Source organism: Oxyura jamaicensis, chromosome 3, assembly GCF_011077185.1.
Source record: "Oxyura jamaicensis isolate SHBP4307 breed ruddy duck chromosome 3, BPBGC_Ojam_1.0, whole genome shotgun sequence".
In the NCBI taxonomy this organism is placed as follows: domain Eukaryota; kingdom Metazoa; phylum Chordata; class Aves; order Anseriformes; family Anatidae; genus Oxyura; species Oxyura jamaicensis.
The window spans coordinates 92,655,659-92,682,034 of NC_048895.1; the positions used below are offsets into that span (position 1 = coordinate 92,655,659).

Consider the following 26,376-nt stretch of genomic DNA (forward strand, 5'->3'; position numbering starts at 1 on the left):
TTCTTTCTCTTCTTTCTCTTCTTTCTCTTCTTTCTCTTCTTTCTCTTTTCTTTCTTTTCTTTCTTCCTTTCTTTCTTTTTTCTTTTTTTCTTCTAATAGTTGAGATTATGTCTGCAGAGCAAAAAGAGGACATGCCTTTGCTTGTTTAGTGTAGATAATAGGACATATGTTAAAAAGCATATGCATGCAGCTTTACTAGAAGCATATGCATCTAGCTTTACTAGCATAAGCATAAAATACCTTTTATCTGAGTCATCATTAATTGCTAGGCTACCTGGATAAATAAGACAGAGAGAAATTGAATGGAATAATAAAATACAACAAAGAAAATAGTACTATTGAATTTACTCTGAACGTGAGTTTATTGGAATTGCAAAAATACCAACCTTTGTTTTAACCCTGTTAACTTTTTCATGTTTACAGTGTTGTGAATAAGTAAAACAGCAGAGGTGATAATAATCTTTGACACTGTTATGGCATTTTTGGGATAATAAATTCTTGATATTATCGAGCTAGGTTGTTGTGCTTTAACAGGCCAGTTCTCTTGTTGCTGGATTCCGTCTTTGATACGGGAGAGCATGGGGAAAGCCCGTGATCACTTCCTGAGATTTGGCATTGCCCTGAGACCGATGTACCACCGTTACAGATCAGCAGCATGTTCTTGTTATCCTTTCCCCATCTATCACACCTTGCCCCTTTGACACAGGCCGAGATGAAGGGCATTTGGCACAGGGAGCAGATTTGCTGGCATAGTGACAGCTGAGGGATCTCCTCAAGTCAGCGTGGGTGGGAAAGGGTGATTCCTGGCAGGCCACAGGCAGCCAGAATTTAATTCCTTTCAGCTTTTGAGAACTAAAGAAAATAACAGAGGAGGTTCAGGAAGTGAGTAATGCTTCCTTTATAGTCATGCTTGTGTAGTGCGGTATGTATTTATGGCATATTTATTTCAATTCTGTGTGTTTTCTTTCCTCATTGGCAGGTGAAACTGGTTAACATTAGAAATGATGACATAACAGATGGGAATCCCAAGTTGACTTTGGGGTTGATATGGACCATAATTTTGCACTTTCAGGTAAGTCTAGTTTTGTTTGGCAATGCATTTTCACTCAGATTCCTGCCTACCTTTATGATGAGTGGGTCAATGTAGGACCTCCAGATAGCCTGTGCAAAAATACACATTATGCCTCTAACATGAATTTGAAGGTTTTGATAACTCTTTTTTGGTGATATAAACTAAATCTTAAGGTGTAGTTTGCTGTCTAATTTCTTGCCTGTGCAGTCATAGAATATCCCTTGGTTTACAAACAGTATTAAAGGCAAAGATTGGTGTATTTCTTTCTGCACTGGGATAAATAGGCCTTGCTTTATTCTACAGACTGGTTTTGTTGAATATTGAAATAATAATAATAAAAAGTTTTAAACCTTATTTTGTTCTGGATCATCTAAATTTCTTTCCTGATACAAGTATTGTAGCAAGCACTATTTTCAGCATTTTGAAGCAGTTGTTAACAGTTCAGCATTTGTTTTTAGTACAATAACTGTGATGGTAACACGGGTCACGCTAGGTGGCACTCTGATTGTGGTACACTGGGCAGATTGTGTACAGTATAATGCAGCCTTACAGTCTGCGGTGTTAAATTGCTCCTCAAAATGGGGCCCTCACAATGGCTGTGGCTGTAGATGATGTAATTCAGATGACAGATAATTCCCATTTACTGACTGCAGCGTTGTTAGCAATGGACTCGGTGCTGTGCAGTCATTTTAAATGGTCGAAACGTTCCACAATTGTACAGAAAAAGCATGGTTCACTTAAGAATGTCTTGCACTAGATTTATGATGGGAAAAAAAAAAAAACAAACACCTTTTAAACAAACAAACACACAAACAACTGCTAGGGTCTTGTTTCCCTTCCTGCGAACTGTAAGGAGGATCAAAAGACGCAATTAGGACCAATGTGGCAATGGTCTAACCATGGTGGGCAGCTCAGCCAAGGCCAATGCTCACAGTAAAGGAGAATCTAACTGTTCAACATCTATGAGGCCCTGAAGTTCCCTCAACCTCCCTGTTATCTCAGCCTTTAGCTTCATTTCTATGTGGTATATGGAGAAAGAAGTCTGGGCGTAGGTATATTTGAGCATGACCCACAGAATAAGCCATGGTTGAATGTTGTTGCGTTTTAAGAAGTAAAGATTATTAAAAACATGGATAGAAGCAGATAGTGGTAATGAAACTTTTAATTGATGTATGTTTTATCTTTCTGAACCTCATGAATAGGTTTTTGCAGGATTAAATTTTTATTTTTTCTTGCTAACTGAAGCATGGGACATGGGGTATGGTTTTGGATGCTTACAGGAAGTGATGAAAGCTAGCATTACTATCTCCACCTGTAGAAAAAAAAAGTCAAGAAAGAAAAACAAAGTGTCTAATTTAGGCGAGCTGGCGTGACAAAGATTTTCCACTGTAAGGTAGCCAGCTCTGTGTGAAATATGTAGGACCATTTAAGTTGTAGCTGAAATGCTTACGTCACTCTATCCTGACCCTCAGTAACTATGACATAAATCTCTACCAGTGTAATTCAGGTCTTGTAAATCTGTCAGATTTCATTTTTTCAAAATAATTTGTTAAAAAATCTATGTTAAAATATTTTTAAGAATGAATAGTGCTTAGACTGAATATTAAACCACATTAGTACATATGAAGTAACTGAAGAAAAGGATTTTATAAAATTATTTCTGTCTTTTTAGTAGTAACAACTGCAGTATCTATACTGAATGCAAAAGGGATTTGTAAGGTGATGGATGCCCTGTGCTAATCTGTGCAACCTTAGCATTTGCCTGTATGCCACTTCTTTTGAGGCATCTGGAAATTTGGTGGTGTTGGCACCTGTATATGTCAGATTCAGGTTTAGAATACATAAGGAAATTCAGAATAACGTATGTGCACACTTAACAGTTTTTTGTCTTCACTCAGATTTTGAATGGGGGAAAAATATGAATTGACATGTCTAACAGCAGTCTTAATGAAAGAGATGAAGCTTTGTGACAATAAGAGAGTTTATGCATGGAGTAATCCTATATTGGGAAAGTTGTGGTGAGATTCCATTCTAAATTCTCCCTGTAATCTGATAATCTGAGGGATTGAGGTTTGGTCTATACAGCTGGTATAGCCTGGAGAGTGATTCAGCTAACCACCTTCTGAAGCCTCTCTCCATTTGACTAAGCATAAACATCTGTTCTCGTTGGAGATTTATGAGACGCCCACATAAGTATGAAAAGTATGACAGGTTTTATGGGAAGCACACTGTCAGCTGGGGAGAGACTTGAGATCAGGCAGGATAAGATACATCTTAAATGGAAGTAAACATGTTTAGCAACAGATTTGAGACCTGGGGCCCAGTCAATACAGCGGGTGGAACTTGGTGGAGCAATTCAGATGACTCCTGTAGTAAGTGCTTAGAGTACCTACTGACCAATTTAGTTGCCCAGCATAGGCTCTTGCTGTGATCTGAGATGAAGCATCGTATCCTGCCTCACCTGTAGGTGCAGATGCTGTTACGAGGAGAGTTTCCTGAGGTCCTTTGTTGCATGCATCTGCTATCCCCATGTAGATATCCTAGATGGTTTTAAGTGTCACAGATGTTCTAGGTGGGCAATTGACTTTCTCCTTTTGTCTTTACTTCAGAGCATGTTAGCTTGTTGTTAGAGGTCTGATAACTGTACTAACTAGATCTGCCAGGCTTGATTCAGTTGCATGAAGACAGATGTCATTTGAGGTTCATTACAGTATCCAGGACGTGCATGTGGAGTTCACAGTGCTGACTCAAGTGTGGAGTCTCTTGGATGAGACACCAGATCTATGAGAGACCTATGTTCTTCTAGACTTGCAGCTGCAGGCCAGCAGGGATCTAGCAAGGTATCTCACTGGGCTCTAGAAGGCTGTGTTTAGGAAACTGCCTCAACTGAATAAAATGGGCTCCTAGAGACCTACCCAGCATATAAACGCCTATACAAAGACACCTACACCAGGTGTCTTAATTTGAAATGCCCCTTAAAATTTCTAATCATTTGCAGAAGTAGTTATTTCTCAGCGAGTCTAAGGGTCTGTTTGCTGTGTGATGTTATTGCCTCTGTTTCATCATTGTCAGTGATCTTAACACCATTGCAACGTGGGATGTAGTCAAAAGGTGAGGGATTCTTTTGCCTATTCTTTGTGGTTTCTTGTTTCTCTGAGTCATGGCACTTAACTGAGGGATAGTATTTCATCAAAACAGAAAATCCTTCTGAGTGTTGGAATGAATTTAGAAATGATTTAGGGGAAGGATGTGATGAACAAAAAGGAGATGATAAGCATTTGAGGATTAAGTTTCTATTGCATCTGAGTTATGTCTAGAGATGTTTATGGCTTTCTGAGTCGGTACCCACAATTAGATAAATGTAAGCTTTATTCTGTGTTACACCACTGGCTTTTGCAGCTGCAGCTGCACAAGTCTAAAAAATGTACGTTCTTCTGTGGCCCAAGTAATTGTATATAAGATACAGAAATGATAGAATAGGAAATCCAGTAGTTTACTGAGTTAAGTATGTTAGAAAATAATTTGTTCTGTAGTTATGGAAAATCCCTGAGACATGTGTTGTTAGGATTTAGGCAAGCTTTCAATGCTTTTCACATGCTTTTAGTAATATATGTGTTTTGTTTTCTTTTTTCTTTTAAATTTCTGTTTCATAATGCAATAGTTACTATTAGTTTGTGGCATCTTTATAACCTGCTAAATCAGGTTGCACTGTTTTTATAATTATATGCTGCATGTATATATGTCCAAATTAATATTTGAATAGATTTTTTCTTCAACACCCAATACATTTTCACTGATGACATTACAGATGAGCAGCTATAAAGGCAGATTCTGGACCTCAGAAAGTAACTACAGTTTTAGTAGGATAATTTCTGTGAAAAGCAGTGATCATTTATTTTCAAACCACTGCAAACATTCTTTAATTTCACAATCTTTTAGAGTAATCTGTAATTGTTTAAAAACAAAACAAAGCAAAAACTGAAACCTGAAACTTTTAAGTGTCTTAAATTCAAGGCCTCTGTGAATTCAGGCCTTCACAATTTTCCGGAACTTCCAAGTCATGACTCAGTAGGTTTGTTTATTTATTTATTACTGTTTCATCATCATTTTGCAGCTCAGTAACTCCTGTGAAACACTCTTTCTTCCACTCTCCCCATCTCCCTGCAATCAGGCCTTTTTTACAAAAGGCTGCTTGTAAGGCTCCAGTCTGTAACGCTTTTGTCCAGACATTACGTTGCCGTCCAGCCCCCTCTAGAGAAGATGGGCTCTTTTTCCCAGTCCTCCTTAGGACACGTGTTACCTCGTAACATTTCTCCTGTCAGCCAGCAAATACTTTTTTGCTGTTGGTTCCCTGTCAGCCTTCAAGCCAAATTCGTTGTTTATCAGTCCGCCACAAAGCAGTCCTTGGACTGTTCATTTGGGCTAGTGGATCAGCAGTTAAATATTTGCCTCCATTGGGGAAAAAGGCAAGAAGCGTGGATTTCCTTGTAGGTTACTTGGCGGAGATACATAGCTACTCAGCCTTTTCTTAAGTTCCTGATACCTCTTACCACAGTTAGGTGTTTGGAGGCTGCAGTGCAATTAATACTATTTTGAAGCACTCTTGCATTGGTCACAAAGGCTTTGGACTTCATTCAGGGTCTGAGAGGTGGCCAGAGAAGGAGACAACTCCAGTGGTGGTCCACTCCAGCAGATGACTTGTAATAAGCAGAGGAATAATGAGATATTCTGGGATCTCAGCGCCTTCCTCTGTTTCAGTTGTTCTGATGCTAAATCCATGATAAGAGTCATTGTATAAGAGACATGTTGCCTATTTTTCTGTTCCTGAAATGGCAACGTGGAATTGAGAGTTGGGTCTGACCCTCACTTGCCATTCTCGTGCCACCTATTTCTAGTCTGCCAGGAGCAGCTGGATCTGGAGTTGGCCTCTGGGCCCTGTCCAAGCTGTGGGTCTTGGATCCCAAAGATGGACATTTAATCTGCCTCTGCTTTAAAATAGCTAGAACAATTCCAGGTCTGATCTTCTCAAAGATTTAAAGATGGAGCTATGATGAGGCTAATTGTGTAATCTCCAACTGTCAGTGGTTATAAACCCTGTTCCACTTGGGATTTGAGATTCCCAGCAGCAGACCTGTCACTCCATATCTGATGGGGTAGGCTTTGTGTTTTATTCCTCAGCTGAGCTCACAATTATCTCTTCCAGAACTCTTCAGCAGTATAAGAAAGTCGCTAAATTTTAGTTAAGAAAATGAGCATGAAATTCTAGGAATTTCTGGGATTCATCTGACTCACAAAGATAAGAGGCATTAAATCTTGTTGAGAATCATTTATACTTCATGTCTAATAATAGTGGGATATCTGTAGCTGGTAAGAGTAAGGAGCAGTTATCTCATTCAGTTGATTCTGTTCATGCTGAATGCCATAAAGCCACCACCAAAGAACAAATTCTTCTTTCCTTGCTTTGCTAAGAGTCATCTCACTGGACATAAAACCTCTCCCCTGCCAGATCTGCTCTTCAGGTGGTACTTTGGGTACCTCAGTGGTACCTGGTAGCTGAACAGCTCTTTTACGTTTTGAGCAGTGCATGTACAGCTCAAACTGAACTGAATATAACCTTTTGTTTGTGCTGGAAAGCCTTAATTTCTTGGTTTGTTCTCCATCTTTTGCTGTGTTTTAGTTTTCACTTTCTCTTTGACTTAAGTTTGTCTCTCTGTCATTCTGCATGTGACCTTTGGGCTGTGCAATAAAACGCTTTCTGGTAATCTGGTATGCTGCTTTCGTACGGTGAAATGACACGTAACCTTTATGCTAAATGCTCTATTGCTTTTCCTGTGTTGCATTAAAAAAAAAGGGGGGGTGGGGAGGGAACATAGATCTGAAACTGCCTATAGTGGATTCTAGTTTATTTCGACAGCTTTGCCACGTTAAAGTGTGATACACCTCTTCAATGTTAAGAACATTTCACAGCCCCACATTTGATTAGTTACAGAAATCTATGGTTAAATGCCCGCAAAACATACATATACCTCTTCACAAGCTATTTCATGCCTTGATGTTAATCGTTTGTTTGCTGTGTCTTAATGTTAACCTCTTGTTTGTGATTAAGCAGTCTCTAAGACAGATCAAATTGCAGACAAGTGTTGGTCTAATCCTTTATTCATGTTATTCTTCTTAAGGGTTTATGTGCCAGAAAAAGTCTTTCACTAATCTCCCTTTAAAATTTTTTGGTATCGGTAAACATGTATTTGGATCTTTGGGTGTTTCTTTAACAAAATAAACAAAAACAAAACAAAACATAATCCTAACACCAGAGCAATCCATGTAAGTATTTTAACAACTTTGATTATCTGTTTCTTTGGCTTCAGCCAAGGCTGAGCTTCCACTGGGGTCTAGTCAGATGTCTGGGACAAAGCCCCTGGCCTGGTCAGCATCCTACTTCACTTGGATGACATATTACTTTGCTCTAGCAGACACGTTTTAGAAGAAATTTCAATTTCCCTTTTCCAAGACTCCAGTTTAACCCTGTTGTCTCTGTCTCTTTCTCACTGAGAAAAGCTAATGACTTTATAGAATGTCTGTTAGATGAAAGTGGTCATTGTGTCCTTAGTTGCTTATACTTGTGCTTAACATCTTCCCTTAACACTAAATATGATTTCACATAAAATATATTTTTAAAAAATCCAACTGATGTAGATGCAATTTTTCAATTATTTTTGTCCTTGATCTTTTATTTGGTTCGAGGACATAAGTAAGGGATCGTAAAGTTTGCTTTTTTTTTGCTTCCAAAAATGCAATAAATAGTAGAAAGACTTGTTAAGAGAGGTGATAGCCTTCTCACTAAGGAACAGCTGGTAAGAATTGTTAAATTGACTAAGTATCAAAAATACACATTTCTCATCTTTTTCTCAGAGATAGAAATGTGCAAATACTGCTAATAATCTGTACAGATATATTTGGAATGAATTTATTCCTAGCTAATATTGAGAAATAGATAAAGTCTGTGAATAGCTGCAGATAAGCCATCTGCATTCATCTAAACTGGCCTGGAACACACGGAGGTAAGCCGGGATTGTTGGAAGCAGGGGGCTTGTAACCATTGTTTCAGAACTGATTCTTGTATTTTTGCTGCCTCAAGTTTTAGTTGCGCTTCAGAGGCATCTCGTTTTCTGAGAAAACCAATAAACCACTAAGAAAAAAAATAAGATATATATGAGGATATGCTAAATCAGAAACTTTCTAAAATACTGCTGACATTACAAAGCACAGATTGTCAGCTGTAAAATAACCATGTGTTTCTTCTGACCTATCTTGAAACCAATTTATGCTGACATTTTTATGTCAGTCAGTGTGCCACCAATTCTAATGAGGGTTTTGAAGTAGTGAATAATGCTTTAGGGATGGTTTTTGTTTGGAAGAAGGTGGCGTCATACTGCTTGTTAAACAAATTGAATCAGTCTAAAATAAACATGTAGTAAATCACAGTTTGTTAAAAATCAGTTAGCTAATACAGTTACTGTTTAGAAACCTCATATGCCTTCATTTAAATATGTATTTGCATTGGAAAATTTAAGTGTGCAATTTTTTTAATCAGTTTCTTAACTCCTGCAAAGTTTGTGGAGGAAGAACATTGGCAGTGTATTTATAGGTTATATTAAGTACACTTTTGATGAGACGGTTAATATGGCATGAAAACTTGTAAGTGTTCATTCAAATGACGGACTCTTATCTTTAATCTTTTGCATAATTTCTGTTTTAGCAGGATAGTCATAAGTCATTTTTTAATGACTCCATAATGAAATATTTCATTATTACACTATGATATATTGTACAATAAATTATTATTATTATTACACATATTATTATTAAACCAAAAGCTGTATCTGTGTGAAATGAAGTCAGTCTTGGTCAGTTGCGTTGCAAAGTCCTCAGTCCTCTTTTCTGATGAGAGAGGAGAAAGAGAGGTATATTCTCAAGTGTCAAAGCTGTTTAATTATACAAACACAACAATGGCCTTTACAAGGACTGTATTTTTATTTTTCTGATGTGCTTTTGTATTAGCTGGGGAGAAACAAGTCAGGACCCAACTCAGTGCCATGGGGAGGAGTGTTTTAAATCAGTGAGTCCTCTGGACCTTGGCAGGGAGGCAGGTTTCTAAGCTGGGTAGAAACTAAGCTGGCTGGCAGCTTTTACTGTGGGTAAAGGGAGCAAATGTCACGGCCGCACCTTTATGTTGAGCATAGTACAAATGCAAATACAAATCAAGGCCGTGGAATAGGATGTGGTCATAGCATAAACATCTGCTTGGAGAAGAAATGTGCCAATATGTAGCTGCTTATCTAGCATTGGTACATACCATTCTTTAACAGCCTTATATACTATGTTAGTGCTATACTATAGCATTATCTGAGCAAATTTTACCCCGGTGACTTGAGAATAGTCAGTAATGAGCATCCCTATTCTTGTGAATTCTTTGCTTGCTGACAGCACTTTTTTTAACATGATTGCTCTTGATCCCATCTGTAAAATGTTGTAGAATATTTTGGTGGAACCGGTCCCTGGGGATAAAGTCCCTGGGTTTCATTATTGCAGTTCCTTTTAAAACAAGTGAGGGAAACTCAGTGACGACACTTGATGATGCTTTGCAAGCTACTTGGTAGTTCTCTCTCTGTGAGGAACCATCACATTACCCCTGCCAATGTGTGTTGTTTTAGTAGGTTTTGTATATTGGTAACAAAAATGAAGCAGAAGCTTGCATTTTTATTTAATTTATAAATAGATACAGATATTTTCCAAACAAAATATGTTGGTGATTAGACATGCTTGCATTTTAATGGCTTATGTTTCCATCTAGTTTTCATATGTATGCTCATATTTCTTGGCTATTATTTTCAGAGCCAGAGAACAGGAGAATGGGAGGAGGAAAAAACTTGACTTTAAAAATACCAGTAGAGTTTAATTTGGACATATTATAGCTATATATATATTTTTTTTACAGTAACTGTAGACAATTTTCTAGACGGACTGGCTCTTGAAATTTTGCTTCACCTTTCTGTGCCAGAAGTTTTAAATTGGCAGCAAGGTTCCAGCCCCAAGTACACAGCACCCCTGTCCTGAGCTCTTATGATAATGGTGAAGCAGCAGGTTATTTATAGCTGACAGATCAGTAAAAATCACGTAAGCTGCTATGAAATCTCCACATACAAATAAGAGCTTGACCCCCAACATGCTGCCAAAGCAATCTCTGATCGTTTACTTTAATCTTCCTTTCTGTGGATCATTGGATACATAATAAGAGCATAGGCAGTGAAAAACAAATTTGCCAACTAGATCGCTGTAGCTATTTATTGTCCTGCTTGCTTTGGATCCGGCGTGGAGCTAATAGTTTCAAAGGTTGCTGCATATTTTCCTACTTTATCTTGTTTGAGTTACCAAATGAAACAGGGAGTTAGAATGTATGCAAGAATTTTTCTTTTGCTCATAAATGCTATGTCATCTCTGTGAAAGGCCATCAGCTTTCCGGCCTAATGCTGCCGCGGTGATGTTTATTTAAGAGGATTGGTGGCCAGAAATAAGCCACAGTGTCTAATCAGACACAGGCCCTGCCTGGGCACCCTGCCACAACATTTATTGCGTGTGCGTTTCTCATAAGCAAAATGGCTACGTACTGAGGAGGATGGAGGGGAAGCCTGGAAGGAATTACAGTGCAAACTGCAGTTCTTAGCGTCCTGAGGAGGATTTAAGTGTATGTAAATATACTGGGATGAATGAGGCTGTGTGTCTGTGAGTTCCTGAACACCAAATGGGGAATGTCTGTGGATGCGTAAGGGCTGAAAAGGAAGAACAGTACTTGGATCCTGCCAAAGCTCCCTTAAGTCCAGCTAAACATTCCCCTGGAAGAAAATATTTCAGAAGAAAATCGAGAAAGAAATCAGTGGACGGGAGACCAGATTCTGTACTGACTAAAGAAAATGAAGAAAAAAGTCAATATGAAGCGGGGATTTCAGAAAACATCGAGATTCTTCCAAAGGGTATGGGATTGGCTGATTCCTTCCCACAGAGACTAACAGTGGAGGGTAATGCTCTGCCCGTGAGTACAGACCTTTCGGCTGAACTTATTAAAGCAGAAGTTTTACTGAGGGAAACAAACAGTGATTCTCCCTGTTGGGGCAGTTTTCATGGTGATAATCAGAAGCTCACCAAGTCTGATGAAACAGAGGTATGGTTAAATGAACGAGACAGGAGGAGTTCAGAGGAACGACGTGCTTGGAAGAGGAAATATTCAGACTGTGACAACAAGAGAGAATTAACATTTCAGAAGAAAGCAAGTGGTCTTTGTTACAAAAAAGCTGCTAGCTTGAATTCTGCTATCCACCTTTTAGGCAGAGAGCATGAAGAAACTGGGTTTAACCAAACTTCTTGCAGAATTGTTGAAGATATCCCAGAAAGCAATAAATCTGAGAAGTTGTGTCACTTTCTTCGTGAAAGCAAAAGTGATCCACTGCTTGAACAAAAGAGGTTTTATTCTTCTGATGATGTGTTTTCCCAGTTGCCAAAAGAAAAAGCATTATATAGCATTTCACCAAACAGGAGCAAGGTAAATACTTTGGCACTGTACATAAACATTGCAATTTAGCTCGCAATAAGTACTGGAACAGTATTTTTGTTGTGCTATAGAAATGTCTTCCACTATGCTGCATGTAAACTGTTGACACATGCTGTGATGCTACAGGTAATCATGGGACAGGATATATACTTGATCTTTTTCGTAGGTTAAGCAGTACCTCTGTACTTCAGGAGTATTGATTTATCCTTGTGCTGTTCTGCTGTCTATAGTTCAATTTCTTTCCTATTTTTTTAAAAAAAGATTTTGATGTTAAAAATCGAGGAGGTGGAGTGAATTCTGGAGAGTTGTTTTAGATCACATCTAATTCTGTGGTAAATTTTTTTATCAACACTTAACAGTCTTGTAATACCTTTTAATCTTGCATCAGATAAAGGAAATATTTCTAATGCTTTTTAGTTCTGACCAAGAGGAACTGAAGAATGATTGAAAAATGTAGGAACCTTGAAATAGAAAAAGCGGACATAAATCATGTTAATAATGCCCTGTGCTTTTAAAAGATCTTTCCTCCAAAATTATGTGCTCTATTAATATTAATTACTCAAATTCCATCTTCCTCTGAGGGTAAGATTAATTTTGCTTTACAGTATATCTGAAGTGCAAGCTCAGTTGCGGAATATCTGAAGGAAAGCAAATTTTTGTTTGTCGGTATCCATATCAGTCCTGCCCCACTCATCTTCAGTACAACTGAAATCTGTAAGTGTGGGTCAAATGCCAGTACCAGGATCCGGTCCAAAACTGATTCTCCTTCCTGAACAGGGACATCTGAGCTTTGAGTTGAGTCAACGGAGAGAAAGGGCATATGCCAAAGGCACTCTTTTCAGCAAAAAGCTAAGGGCAACTGTGTTGCTTATATAATTTACTTTTGTAACATGACACAAATTATACTTTTTCCAGGCTTAGGATTTAAATACAGATAATGCACTCAATTACAATACGGAGTGCATGGTGGCACAAATAACCTTCTAATACACATGGAGGTCTTTGCCCTCTTAATCTTAACTGGAATTCAGGAACAGCTTAGGGATGTTCTTTGATTTGAACAAAACGTCATTACTGAGCAGAGGAGTATGAGGCTGTGCCTGTTCAGCCAAGCATGACTGCTTTTTCCAGTATAATCAGAGGAACTGAACTTCTAATATCACTCCAGCTATTACCAGGCATATACTCCTTGATACCACAGTAAAAGGAGAAAAAAAAGACTTCTTTCGAGCTCTACATCAACACTGAGGCTTGTGCTGGTGATACTGGTAAAAACACCTGAGTTGCTGAAATGTCTGGTTTTCAGTTTAATTCCCTTTCTCCATCCAGGATTGTGAATATAAATAATTGTAAAAGCACCTAGCTTTGACCTGAGAACAAACCCAGGAAGAAAACTAGATTTCAGACTTGGGCTTAGTTTACAAAGTCATGACCATTTTCTCTTTGATTGCTTTTGAGAATTAAACAGGTATTTGGATATCTTGTATTTTAGTATAGAACAGGAAAGCTGTTATTTGTACAAATCCACAAAGTTCCTGATACCAGCCTGAGCTGATACGCAAGGTTTGCAGTTACCAGTCTCACTGGTTTTACCATTTGCTTTGCCGTAATTGCAGAGGTCAGTGGCACACACTCACCTGTCAGCTTATTCAGGCTGTAATGTGTGCTCAGCTTACACAGTGCTGCAGCTGCACCTGATGTTTGGAAGCATGTTTGCTTGCCATACCAGGAGGCATATATTAGAGGAAACTGATTAGTGCAGTGAGCTAATTTGCACTGTAACAGAGGTCTGATGTTTTATCTGCTGAAACATCATGATAACCACTACTGGAATATGTTGACTATGTCCTTGTCCTTAGAGCCTCTTTCTGTGACACATTAATATGTCTTTCCTTATGCATGTGACACAATTTGGATTTTGTGTTCATGTGTTCTGTAGCATTAGCTCTGTTTTCCTGTTTGCAAAATTCAAGCAGCTGGGATGTTCTGTTCATTACTGACTGTTCACTGAGAACATGGAGATTTAAGTTTTTTTACACTCTGCCTGGGCCTCGTTGCTACAGCCCTTTTTTCTAGTACAGGAGGTTGACTTCCACAAGCAAGATATTCTCTGGTACAGTTCTTGGGGCTGTTCTAGAGCAGTTGGAAGCTTGCACTAAGGTCAAGAAGTTGATACTCAAACAAACAGGCTTCCTGTGACATCCCCCTTGTCAGTGATGTTTTAGCAAAGTGCAGGTAGAGTAGAAAACCAAGTCCGTAGTTTTGGCTTCTCTCTAGGGGGTACAGTCACTGTGTTGAAACAAGCCATGACTTTCAATGATTATCAGCAAAAGAAAGTTACCAGCTGATGTTACCTCCAGTTTTTACGGTTGTCAACTTGTGTAGAAACCAATGGCTTCTCTGGATCACAGCATCAGCCATCACTGTTATTCTTCCAGCTTAATCTGTGGTGGGTTCAGTTACAGTTCATGAATGTGATTTTTTTCTAGGAAAGATATGGCTAAACTAACATATAAACAGAATAACTCACCTCCTTTCACTAGTCAACTGTTAGCTGAGGAGATTGCAGCCAAGACAACGTTTTGCTACTTACATAGTGTCTAATTCAGTGAATGTCTTTTCTGTGGTACCAATAATAATCAGCAAGAAGAAAAACGTGCTTGAATCACGTTAGAGGTGATATACTTCATTTTGGAATTAAAAAAAATGGTTTATTTGTAGCCCGCTTATTCAGTAAAATGCTTCTTGTTAAGTAATCATCCGTTCGTTATTTCAGTTACCATTTCAAATAGTTGTAATACAGCAAGATGCCTTCCAACTATATCCACCATCATGTCATCTGGTGTTTTCATGTAGTGCAGCTAAGGGAGGGAGAGATGTCAGTTGTCCTGCAATGTGATTTGCAGAGCAAGGGTGCAAAAGTCAGAAGTTCTGCTTTATTGGCATTGTTTGCTCCCTTGTAAAACACGAAGCAGATGCAATCTCCCTTTGGTGCCGGTGAATGAAGGAGATTTATAATTGATGGAACTACAAAACTAGCACTGAAAAGGTTCTGGAGAGGTCATCTGTGTCATCTCTGTAGCTGAAGTCAAGAGAACTTCATGAAAACCGTTCCTGACGGATAGGCATAGCTTGTTCTTCTGTGTCTGCCATGCTGCTGGTTTCACATCCTTCCTGAGTAATTAATTCTAGTGCTTTTCTGTCTTTTGTATTACAAAGGCTTTTTAGCTGAAAACACCTATGCCCATTTAAAACTCATCAGTTCTTTTCCTATTCCTAGATTTGATTTATTACTGTTTTTTGCACAGCATTTTACATTTATGAAGACTGCTGTGATGTTTCTCCTCAGTTTTCCCTGCGTTAGACTAACTAAACACATTTTTTTTCAATCTTTCCTAAAAGGTCATGCATTTTTAGATTTTTGTATTCCTTGTTTTTCTCTTCCAATCTTCTCCAATTGATCCAAAAATTTTTAAGGGTGTTGTCCAAAACTGTACGCAGGGCTCCAGAAAGACTTGCATAGAGCTGAATAGAAGCATTTACATTTATGGCCAAATGGAAATTCACAAAGTCCAACAGTAACGTCAGGGGAGATGAGTTCTTGTGATCACATGCAAGTTCAAATTCCATTCGTGTAAGTGCACTTCCCTCAGCATGCTGTCAAACAATCCTTTTCAAACACAATGCATAACTAACTACTTAGCTACTTAGATGGAAAATAGGGTATAAATATTGCTGCCTTCTGTTTGATAGTCAGGAATGTTTTGGTTCAAGTAAGCTTTTTAAAATGATAGAATCACAGAATGGTTTGGGTTGGAAGGGACCTCAAAGATCACCCGGTTCCAACCCCCCTGCCATGGGCAGGGACACCTCCCACAAGATCAGTTGCTCAAAGCCCCATCCAGCCTGGCCTTGAAAGTCCGAAATGTCTTCATAATTAATGTATTTTTTTTTCATTTCTTTATATTCTTCAGACTTTTCTCTTTTAGGGCTAGCTAACATCCGAATACATTTTATTCATTTGCCATCACACATCTGTGTATCATCTGTAGCTGATTCTGTACTTTTGTATAGTTAGTCCATTATGTTCAGTTTAGACCGCAAAATATTTGGAACAGGGTGGAATCAGAGGAAATACTCCTTGCAATTTGTTCTAGTCTACTCTTTTCTTTGGACTCAAAGCGACATCACTGAAATCAGTACAACTTCCGATCTTGAGGCTTTTTGGTGTACTGTGTGATGCAGAGAGAATTTACAGGCAGAGCTACAAACACCTGCAGTGGCAGAGCTGAACTAGTTAGTTAGAAACAAGAAATAAGGTGTTTAGTGCCATTTAAGACTGATCATGAGATACTAGGGCTGTCCAGAGAGTTATCTCTGACAGTTTTTCTTGTATAACTTGCAATTCACAGGCTTTATGAGATAATTTGGAGAGCTGGATCCCCAGCAAACAACTATTTAAGCCCACGCAAACTCACTAATTTGTTCCATGCTCAAGGAACAAATGTCTTCTACTAACGGATTGTAGTGGGTTGGTTTGCTAGGTTTGTGAGGTATCTGAATGAAATTTGTACAATAAAAGATCTGATTGCCCCTAACTATTTTCAGTTCCAGTATTACTTAATTTAATAGTTCTTTTTCTTTCCTATGACAAATGATATTTTGTTCCTATTTGTAAGCATAAGAAAATACAGCTCTTTGACTCACCATTTCCCTCCTTTGTATTTTTACACTTTTTAAATATGAATTCAGTGTTTATGATAGTCTGAAATCTTAGCCTTAGAATCTGAAATATTTTAATTAAGAAACAGAAGTTCTTAGGTTGTTACAGATCTAAAGCTAATAGTGTTCCTTAACCTGCATCGAGAGGGGCTACTTCTGTGAGTATAAAGCAACTTTAGTTTCTGAAGCCAGTGTAGTCTGTTCCTTTTTCTTCAGCTGGCCAACTAGGCTGTGAAATGGTGCTCAGAGGATATTTGATCAAAATCCTATTGATCTTAGGTTAATGAGCTAAATTCATGCTTTAGCCATCCAGAACTTAGACTGAAAACTTGCGTAGTGGGTATCTTTCAGGAGAAGTGCTCTCCTTCTGTCTGTGACCATAGCTATGAGTGTTGTTTACATGTAATAACAGATACAAGCATGACCTTCAGAAATTGCCTTGATATCTGAAATCACTTTCTGCTGGAGGAATCTAACACGCACTCAAATATGCTGTGTTTGCACTCTCTGCAGTTGGAAATGTACATAGCCAACACGGTTCAATTAACTGTGAAGGAGGCCAAAGGTTTGAACGTAGCGGCAAGGAATGGCCATTACCAAATTACACTGCTCACTTGCTTATGTTAAAATATATTGAAAAATGTGATTCTTAAGGGTTACACACAGAGGGCTTTCTGGAAAAAAGAAAAAAAAAAAGGAAAGAAATATCGCTTTTATTTTTTGTTAGACATCTGGCACTTCCAGATGACATCATCTCTTTCAGAAGCGTTGGCCGGATAAGTGGTAAATGGTTGACTTCATTTACATTGTGGTCTGGTTGTTCTGTCATGAATAGAAACTAAAGCTACTGAAAAAATATTTGGTTTGCTTTCTTGCTTTGAAGTACCATGGAATAAAGGTAACCAAAAGAAAGGAACTTTTACCCTGAGGATGAATTTCATAGCTTTACAAGAACATTTTCAAAGAGATTTTAAGTTGGTCTTTTGCCACATTGCTTTCCCTGTTGATTTCAGGTTTAAGACTCATACATCCTATACTTCCTGTGATTTCATGTCGTAAATATTCCATGCAGCACTTTGACACCTAAAGATTTATGAACAATCAGAGCTGCAAGTGTTTCTCTTCAGTGTTTTAAACAAAGAAAGGATTTTTTTCCTTTTTTTTTTTTTTTCTTAAAAATGGTCAGTGTTGAAGCTGTGGACAATAGGAAGCAAAATTGCTCTTGTTTATTGGGAGGCTATTTCTGGGCTAGTTTAACAGTTAAATATTTTGCTTTCTAGCAGTGGTTATCTGTATCCTTCCCTTACCTTGAGCCAGCAACTATGATGGCCTTTGATAAGTATCTGAAGAACTGGTTTCACAACTTGTGATTTTGTTGATACTTAGTTAGAAAATAATACAAGTTAATTTGTTCCCTGTATTAAACTTAAAATTTACCAGGTGGCTGTAAATGCTCATCATCCCCTGAAAATGTGAAATGTGGTTCAAGCACAGTAACTTCATTGCCCTGACATCTCCAGGTCTCTTCCTTTTGTCCCCTGCGTTCTAGTGCTTCCCACCACCTCCTGCTAGGTGTTGAGTAGCACCACTAGGAAAGCTGCATCTCTTTCTTCCTGCCACTGGGTTCTGTGTGGCTCTAATGAGAGAAAGAAGCTGTAATTTGCAGCCTGGCCTGTCTGAATTCCCCCAGGAAGATCCCAGATGGAAGAAACCTTTGAACTGAGAGATTTCAAGGCCAGGAAGCATCATTATGACCATCTACTAGAAAATAGTATTTGTATGTAAAATTACCAGTACTTTCCAGCTTTCCTGCTTTGTTTGACACAAGAACGGTAATGCTTAGAGAATACAAAACCAAATCCTGTATATCTGGGGTGAAATTTTCAGTTATAATTTTTCAATCATTCCTAAAATGTTTCTTGAAAAATGGTTTCTTAAAATAATTTATGACATTTTTAATATTAATGACTGTTTTGCCACTGAACTGCTGAATATAATATAACCTGCATTAAGAAGGAAAGAGTCGGTTATTATAGCTAAATAAAATATGTATAATGTGTATGGTATAAATATGGGTATTATGCAGGTGTGATTATCTACATGTAGCACATATTGTGTTACATATATAATTATATAACATTTATGTATAATGGGTATAATATATATAAATAGATTATTATCTGCATTATCAGCATAAAGTAAACATATTTAAGTATTTCTCATTGCGTAAGAGTATTATAGTGTCCCCAGAAACTGAGGCTGAGAATTGGCTGACGAATTGTGATCCTACACCCTTTGTATTTCATAATGAAGACACCAAGAATGTATAGGGGTATGACAAGAAATAATATTACTTTAGCATGTGAATAATTATATTCATTTATGATGATATATTCAGATGCTAAAAAATAAAATTATTCACTACTGAAGAGTGTTTTTCCACGATCCTTTAAATACTATTGAGTATTTTATGTAATTTTAATACTTACATTAATTATATTTTAGATATCTGATATCCATGTTACTGGAGAGTCAGAGGACATGTCTGCAAAAGAGAGATTGCTCCTGTGGTCGCAGCAGACAACTGAGGGTTATGCTGGAATCCGTTGTGAAAATTTCACTACCTGCTGGCGTGATGGAAGATTATTTAATGCCATCATTCATAAATACAGGTAAGTGCTCCATTTGTTCTCTTGAGAAATATTACTTACAGTATTATAAAGTACATAGAGAGCTCTGTGGTTTCTGCCTGTAATAGCACTGTGGCTGTGGAGATGGCAATGTCTCTTCCTGGGCAGTCCTTTCTTCTAGCAGCCAAAATATGCCACATTAGCACCTTGGTGTCCCTCATTCTTCAGATGTGAGCCCCCACAGATCTTACACATCTTACATGGGGCACCTCCAACCTGGTGAGCAGAGTGTCCCTGGGGTTCTAGTTCTCAGTCTTCTTCATAGTCCCTTTGGTCATACCGTAACGCCAAGGTACAGGCAAGGGTCAATGCAGAGCTAAACACCAGAGGGTAAAACTGCACTGCTAACGAAGGCCCTCAAACTACTGTTTTATTGTCGTAAACCCTTACGACAAGAGATACATCTTAATGCCCCATGTTCTTCTCCATTGGACTCTACTGTCCCTCTGGAGCTGAGTGCTTCTGCACTGTTTCTGCTTGGAGCCCAGGTTACTCTAAGATGAGTCTCCTGGAAAATGGCTTGATGCTTCCAGTCTGAGAAGGGCATTGTGCTGCTACTTGCTGTCCCTTACTATACGTTTGTGATGCCTCTTATAAACAGGCATTGGTAAAACCATTGGTGGCTGCAGGTAGAAGGTAGGTCAACTTATTTAAAAACTAGGCCAGCTTACTTAAAATCCAGTTGAAGATGTCTACTGACATGAGAAAGTGTCATCTGGGTTCTAAGTAAGAACAGGTGTCTTTTTTTAAAGCTGATTTTGGCATCAGAGCTCAGCAGAGGGACAAGATCTAAGCAACTTTGCTCAGCATTCCTTCCCTCTTGGTGGCATCTCGCTGTATTTATTTGTTTGCTCCTGACTTGAACAAGGAGGTTCAGAGGTTTGTGCATTAGAGGACCACATGGGAGAGTCTTCCAGCCACTGGGCTAATTAACGTGAACAGACTCGTCCCTCACTTGTAAGGCTTCCAACTTCTGGGTTTTATTACAGCATGTGTAAAGAGTTTGTGCAGTATGTGATTGGGTATATCTTAAGCTTGAGAGTACGTGATTTCCTTGATATAATGCTGAAGGAGTGTCCGAAATAAAACACATCAAATTTGGCTCTCTCTAGTGTAGATTTATTTGTTTCTTGGATTTCCTGTCGTGGGACCACTTGGCTCACCACAGAAAGAAGCCTAGGAAGAGCTAGCATGCATGCAGTGTCGGGACTAAGAGACTAAAGTAAAATGGGAGACAAATGAGTCAAGCAGATGCATCCTATTCCCCAAGCATTGTGTGGAGAGGCTGTAAGCATAACATAGTGTGCTCTGAGTCCCGGGCAAGGTAGCTGTGGCAGTGCATAACTTTAAGGAATATGAAGTTGCATCTCAATCAGTGCATTGTTTTTCTGAGTAATGCTTCTGTTCTGGGTAGCCAGTGAGGGAGGAGGTGCATGCCAACAAGAAAGTCTTCTTTTAGTAACATTGGCAAGACAAAGGGAAATAACTGGCAAGGGACTGGGCTGTTTTACTTCAGGATAGAGCAGCCAAAAGAATGAACGTAGCACAGGCAACTGCTTGAAAAAATAAACAGTTTGAAAGATCCAGAGAGAGGGGAGGAAAAGAAAAATGAAAGAGCATAATAAGACAGGATAAGAAAAAATACTTCCCAGATATTCAGAGACTTGTACCAGGGCTTCACATGCAGAGGGGCATAGCCCTTACAGCTTAACAGCTAGTAGTTGTGGTACAGATCAATTAGTAAATAATTAAAAACTTGAATTCTTTCCTCCAGCTGCAGAAATGTGAATGCTTCAGGGTATTACTGACTACCTGCAGTTGATCTGCTGGAATACTGTTTTTGGCAGTGCTCTGAGAGTTTCATTCACAGCTTTTCAGCTGAGAAGAACAGGCACCTTTGACAGAATGCTTTGCATAAAGCACACCATTCAGTGGCTGCACACAGTTCAGTGTCTCCTGAGCAAGCGCAGAGTCCCCATTTTACATCCCTCTGTGTCAGTGTCCATTTAGTTTCTCCTGCTCCTGTAAACATATCTTCTATACCTAAGGATACTTGGGCCTTCACAGGAATGTTTACAGTCCTTATCTGATGTCTTTTTGCTCTGAGAGGTTATAGTCCTTGGACTCAGTCCTCTTGTTGATGAAATCAATGAGATTCTTCCACTGATTTCATTGAGCTTCTATGTTTCTTTCCTTCGCAATTTTGTGTCATTAAAATAGAGATAATAATTTCCAGCTATTGCTCACAAGATAGGAATGGTCTTCCCAAACAGTCGCCTGGTATTTTTAACTACAGTGTTTTATTCCAGAGAATAAAAATAAACTTAGCTTATGTTCTGATTGATAAGTAGGTTAAATGCTAACAGATGCACATATTTCTAGCTGTGGTTGTCCATATGCTCTTTTTGTCTGTTTTAGTACCTCCCAGGCTCTGTTTTGCAGATCGCAGGTGGTCTCAGGAGTTAGCCTGTGTGTTCTGCGGATGCTGCAGGCTGGCACACGCCAGGGCAGAGAATGTCCAGGCACCAGTACGTGCTGGGGGCCGTGTGGCTGGAAAGCAGCTTTGCAGAAAGGGCCTGGGGGTCCTGGTGGACACCAAGTTGAACATGAGCCCTTGGGCCCTTGCTTCTAAGAAGGCTAGTGGTATCCTTGGCTGCATTAGGCAAAGTGTTGCCAGCAGTCCTGAGGGAGGTGATCCTTCCCTTCTACTCAGCATTGGTGAGGCCACATCTGGAGTCCTATGTCCAATTCTGGGCTCCCCACTGCAGGAGAAACACAGAACTCTTGGAGAGAGTCCAATGAAGGTCCCCTAAGATGATGGAGGGCTTGGAGCACCTCTCCTTTGCGGAAAGGCTGAGAGAGCTGGGACTGTTCTGTCTAGAGGAGGCTCAAGGGGGAGACCTTACTAATATCTATAAATACCTGAAAAGGAAGGTGCCAAGAAGATGGAGCCAGGCTCTTTTCCATGGTGGCCAGTGCCAAGACAAGAGGCAGTGGGCATAAACTGGAACACACGAGGTGCAGGCTGAACATCAGGAAGCACTTCTTCACTGCGTGGGTGATGGAGTTCTGGAACAGGTTGCCCAGGGAGGGGATGGAGTCTCTTTGGAGATACTCAAAGGCCACATGGTCCTGTAGATGCCTCTGCTTGTGCAGGGGGGTTGGACCAGATGACCTCCAGAGGTCCCTTCCAACCTCAACTCTTCTGTGATTCTGTGCCCCAGACAGTGGGGTGAGGCTGTGGTACTGGTACCTCAGAGCTCTCTGTGGGCATGGGGTGCTCCTGGAGAGCACGTGTATCAGCCACAGTGCAACGTGGCAGCTCCTCCTGTGCCAGGTATGCTGTGCTCACCGGAGATACCTCTGCCTTACGCAGCTGCCCCACCCTGGGCTAGGAGGAATGTCAGCTTACAGCAGGCGCTAGATGAATCAGCTAGATGAACGGGGCTCCTCAGCAGGAATACGACTGCAGGAATATGACAGGGATTGTGTTCAGAGCCCTGCTGCCATCACTGAGAGCCCTTTCTGGGATGTGCTTTTGAGAGTCTGAACTATATGGCTCCAACATTATCACTGCAGTTGGTCATCCATGAGGTTAGGAGATGATGCTGTCTAGTTCTAGGCAACAGGGGACTGGAGTGGCAGGTTAGAATTATTTCCTTTCTAGGTGTAAGTGGATTTTTAAATTTCAGGTGCGCACCAACTTCAGTACGTCCCAAAGCTGCCAAGGGCTGGGCAGGGACCTGAGCTGTGAATCATTTGCCAGCAGGCAGGGAGTCTCCCCTCTGTGGGGCTGAGAGCACTTCATGGCAAGTGAGAAGTGTTTTGTTTGGGCTGCTGGTAGCAGTCTACAGTTTTTTCCTCCCAGCTGAGGATCCCGGCACATTTTGGTAGAAATCAGTTAAGATTCATGATGCAGAAATGCAGGACATGGTGCATGGATTTACCTTGGCTCCCTGCTTCCACCACAGTGCATGGGAAAAGCAGGGTAAGCCTGACATTTCCCGGGCATGACTAACTTTCCTCTGCAGCATCTTAGATGAGTTCAGCAGGCTGATGTGCTGCAGCTGGGCAAGCTGGATTCCTCCTCCTCCCTGCCCAGTGCGCAACCACAGCCATGCCAGCAGTGCTCTGCTTCCCATGAGGAGCCTGCAGACGTGGGCAGTGTGCATGTGCCAGATGACGCACACATGAGTGAGTTAGTTATACTTCGGAAGAATATCTAGAGCTTCCATTTTAAAACATCCTGTATGTGATTAAAACCCTAAGAAATTAATGGGGTAATCCTGGCTGGCTTCAAGAACTGCCTCAGAGATCTCCACTGCAGGTCCTGGGTTTTGCTTTTCATGTTGTTCTTCTGTGTGAATATTTGTTTTTACACAGAAAGACCAAACATAATTATCAAACTAAACAGTCAGTTTTAATACTGAACTATATGTTTGTTAATTATATGCTTTTATTTAAATGTATCAGCTTTCAGTCTGTTTTTTGAACCTCCACAGCTTTCTTTGAATGTGTGATCAGGTCCATTAAGAAAAGTTACACATAAGCCCAAGAGACTCAAGAAAATTCTGTCTCATCTGTTATGTAATTGGCCTTTTATAGCTTAATTTTTCATTGAAGACGTGTATTATTTGCTTCTGTGTATTGTGTTGGAAGAAATCTGACTTCAGGCAGTTTAAAAAGTACGTGATGTTTCTTTCATACTATCTCATCATACGTAGCAAAAACCTCTAAGTCAGACTTCAAAGTTGAAGACTGACTTTAATCAGCACATACTGCCCAGATTTTCCCAAAGATACCGCTGTGTATACACTTGGATCTTGGTCTTGCATATCTAGACACTAGGCTGTGCTTGAGGTAAATGTTCTTGATTTGTGTTTTCATTTTCTTGTGTACGTGCCTGTCTCCCAGGATGAAAAATGTTCATTTTGTAGAACTGTACCTTCTTGTTAAGATACATAGAAACAGTTGGAGTCTGTAGAGAATGAACTATACTCCTATTTCATTGCGAGTTGTGTATCAGATTGGAGCTAATCATCTAAATTATAGATCTACATTATACTTTGAAGATACGTGTGTTATAAAGCAAGGAAATTCTAATGAAAAGTTACCAGGAGTGACATCAAAGTACCAAGCTGCTTTTTTTGACCTCAGACAGACCTGAAACATTGGTGCACAAAAACTGCCGGCAATTTCTGTTACAAAGTGTCTGAAGATGGAAGAAATTAAGAAACAGCAAAAATAATAGCTGAATTAAATAAAATTTATACTTCATAGAACCTATACACACTTTGTTAGTGGTAGCTACCAGTACTCAGAAAACACTGACAGGGTTACAGACCAGTTCATATTACTTTCTAAGGAAAAAAAATGAAGTACAGAGGAAGGAAAAAACGATGTAATGTCAGGCACACACCATATTTGTAAAAGTGCACACATTCCTTTCTGTATTTTATGTTTTTAAGTTCTAGTCTCTAGGTGTTGGCTTTGTTCTAGCAAATATATTGTGTCCAATCCGTGCTGTCTGACCCAATGGTGCATGGTACAACATGGCTTATGCCTGCATGGCTAAACTCTCTCCACCACACCTATACAGGGAGCAACCTCCTGAGAGCAGTCCTAGAATCATAGGATCACAGAATATCCTGAGTTGGAAGGAACTCAAGAATCATTGAGTCCAGCTCCTGGCTCCACACTGGACCACTTAAAAATTGAACCCTGTGTCTGAGAGTGTTATTCAAACACTTCTTGAGCTCTGAGAGGTTTGACACTGTGCCCACTGTCCTGGGGAGCCTGTCCCAGCGCCTGACCACCCTCCGGGTGCAGAACCTTTTCCTCACACCCAGCCTGACCCTCCCCTGTCCCAGCTCCATGCCATTCCCTCGGGTCCTGTCGCTGTCCCCAGAGAGCAGAGCTCAGCGCCTGCCCCTCCGCTCCCCTCGTGAGGGAGCTGCAGGCCGCCATGAGGCCTCCCCTCAGCCTGCTCTGCTCTGGGCTGAACAAACCAAGGGACCTCAGCTGCTCCTCATATGTCTTCCCTTCTAGACTCTTCCCCACCTTTGTAGTCCTCCTTTGGACACTCTAATAGTTTTATGTCCTTCTTATATTGTGACACCTAAAACTGCACGCAGTACTGGAGGTGAGGCTGCCCCAGAGCAGTGTGGGACAGTCACTTCCCTTGACCAGCTAGCAGTGCTGTGCCTGAAGCACCCCAGGACATGGCTGGCCCTTTTGGCTGCCAGGTCACACTGCTGGCTCTTAATTCAACTTGCTGTTGACCAGAATCCCCAGATGCCTTTCTGCAGGACTACTCTCCAGCCTCTTGTGCCCCGAACTGTATGTGTAGTCAGGGTTGCCCTGTCCTGGGTGCAGAATCTGGCGCTTGCTCTTGTTGAACCTCATATTTTGCTGGTGATTGCCCAGCTGTCTAATTTGTCAAGATCTCTTTGCAAAGCATCTCTACCCTTGATGGGGTCAACCACTTCTCCCGGTTTGGTGTCATCCACAGATTTATTCAGTATAGCTTCAAGCCCTACAACCAAGTCATTTATGAAAGTATTAAGGAGAAGTGGTCCTAAAATGGAGTCCTGGGTCAGTGTTGTCCCTTGAACTGTGCCCAAGTATTACCCATGAGAATGCATGTTGGCACAGGCCAGGGTCATGCTACGGGAAGGACCAGGAATTCAAGAGTCCCAGGCCCTTGATCTGGCCTTCTTTATGCTCTTAATGCAGACATGTCCAGTTATGTCTGCATTTTTGCTCTTAAATGAGTTTCAACAACCATACAAAATGAAAAGATACTGATTAGGAAAAAGATACGGATAAACTGAATTCTTAAAACTTGGTGATTAGGGCAGGCAGCAAGTCTGATGAACAGGACTGCAGCACGTGCAAAGGGTTTGAGACAATGAAAAAGCAAGGTTATTTCATATAATTCTATACAAAGACCTCATGCATACAGTTGTGTACAAATTTTGCCACAACATAACAGCTAAGTATTAGATAAGCTCCATGAGAAGGAAAGTAGTGATAAGTAGTTCAAGGAGATTCATTTTGAGCACAAGTTAGAAGAAAAATGTTTTTTACTCATTTTTTTTTAGAGAAAGGCAAAGATCTGATTGAAAGGGACCTTTGACAATGGTAAACTTTATGCAAGATCTTAGCTGAATCATAGAATCATAGAATATCCAAGTTGGAAGGGACCCACAAGGATCATCAAGTCCAACTCCTGAGTCCCCAGAGGACCACACAAAAAACCCCACCCTGTGCCTATAGTTTTAAGTGGC

General features: G+C 40.0%; 1 protein-coding gene across 12 annotated transcripts in view; it reads left to right on the top strand.

Moving 5' to 3' along the window:
* DST (dystonin) overlaps nt 1-26,376 on the top strand; it is a 296,284-nt gene that overhangs the window by 115,298 nt on the left and 154,610 nt on the right. For 11 of the 12 annotated variants that reach the window (XM_035322484.1, XM_035322491.1, XM_035322490.1 and 8 more), the window contains 2 exons: nt 980-1,072; nt 18,903-19,069. In XM_035322484.1, the coding sequence (XP_035178375.1) occupies nt 980-1,072; nt 18,903-19,069 (260 nt within the window). Of the gene's footprint in view, nt 1-979; nt 1,073-10,724; nt 11,667-18,902; nt 19,070-26,376 lie in introns of those variants that run through there. The other variant, XM_035322485.1, reaches the window with a different exon arrangement.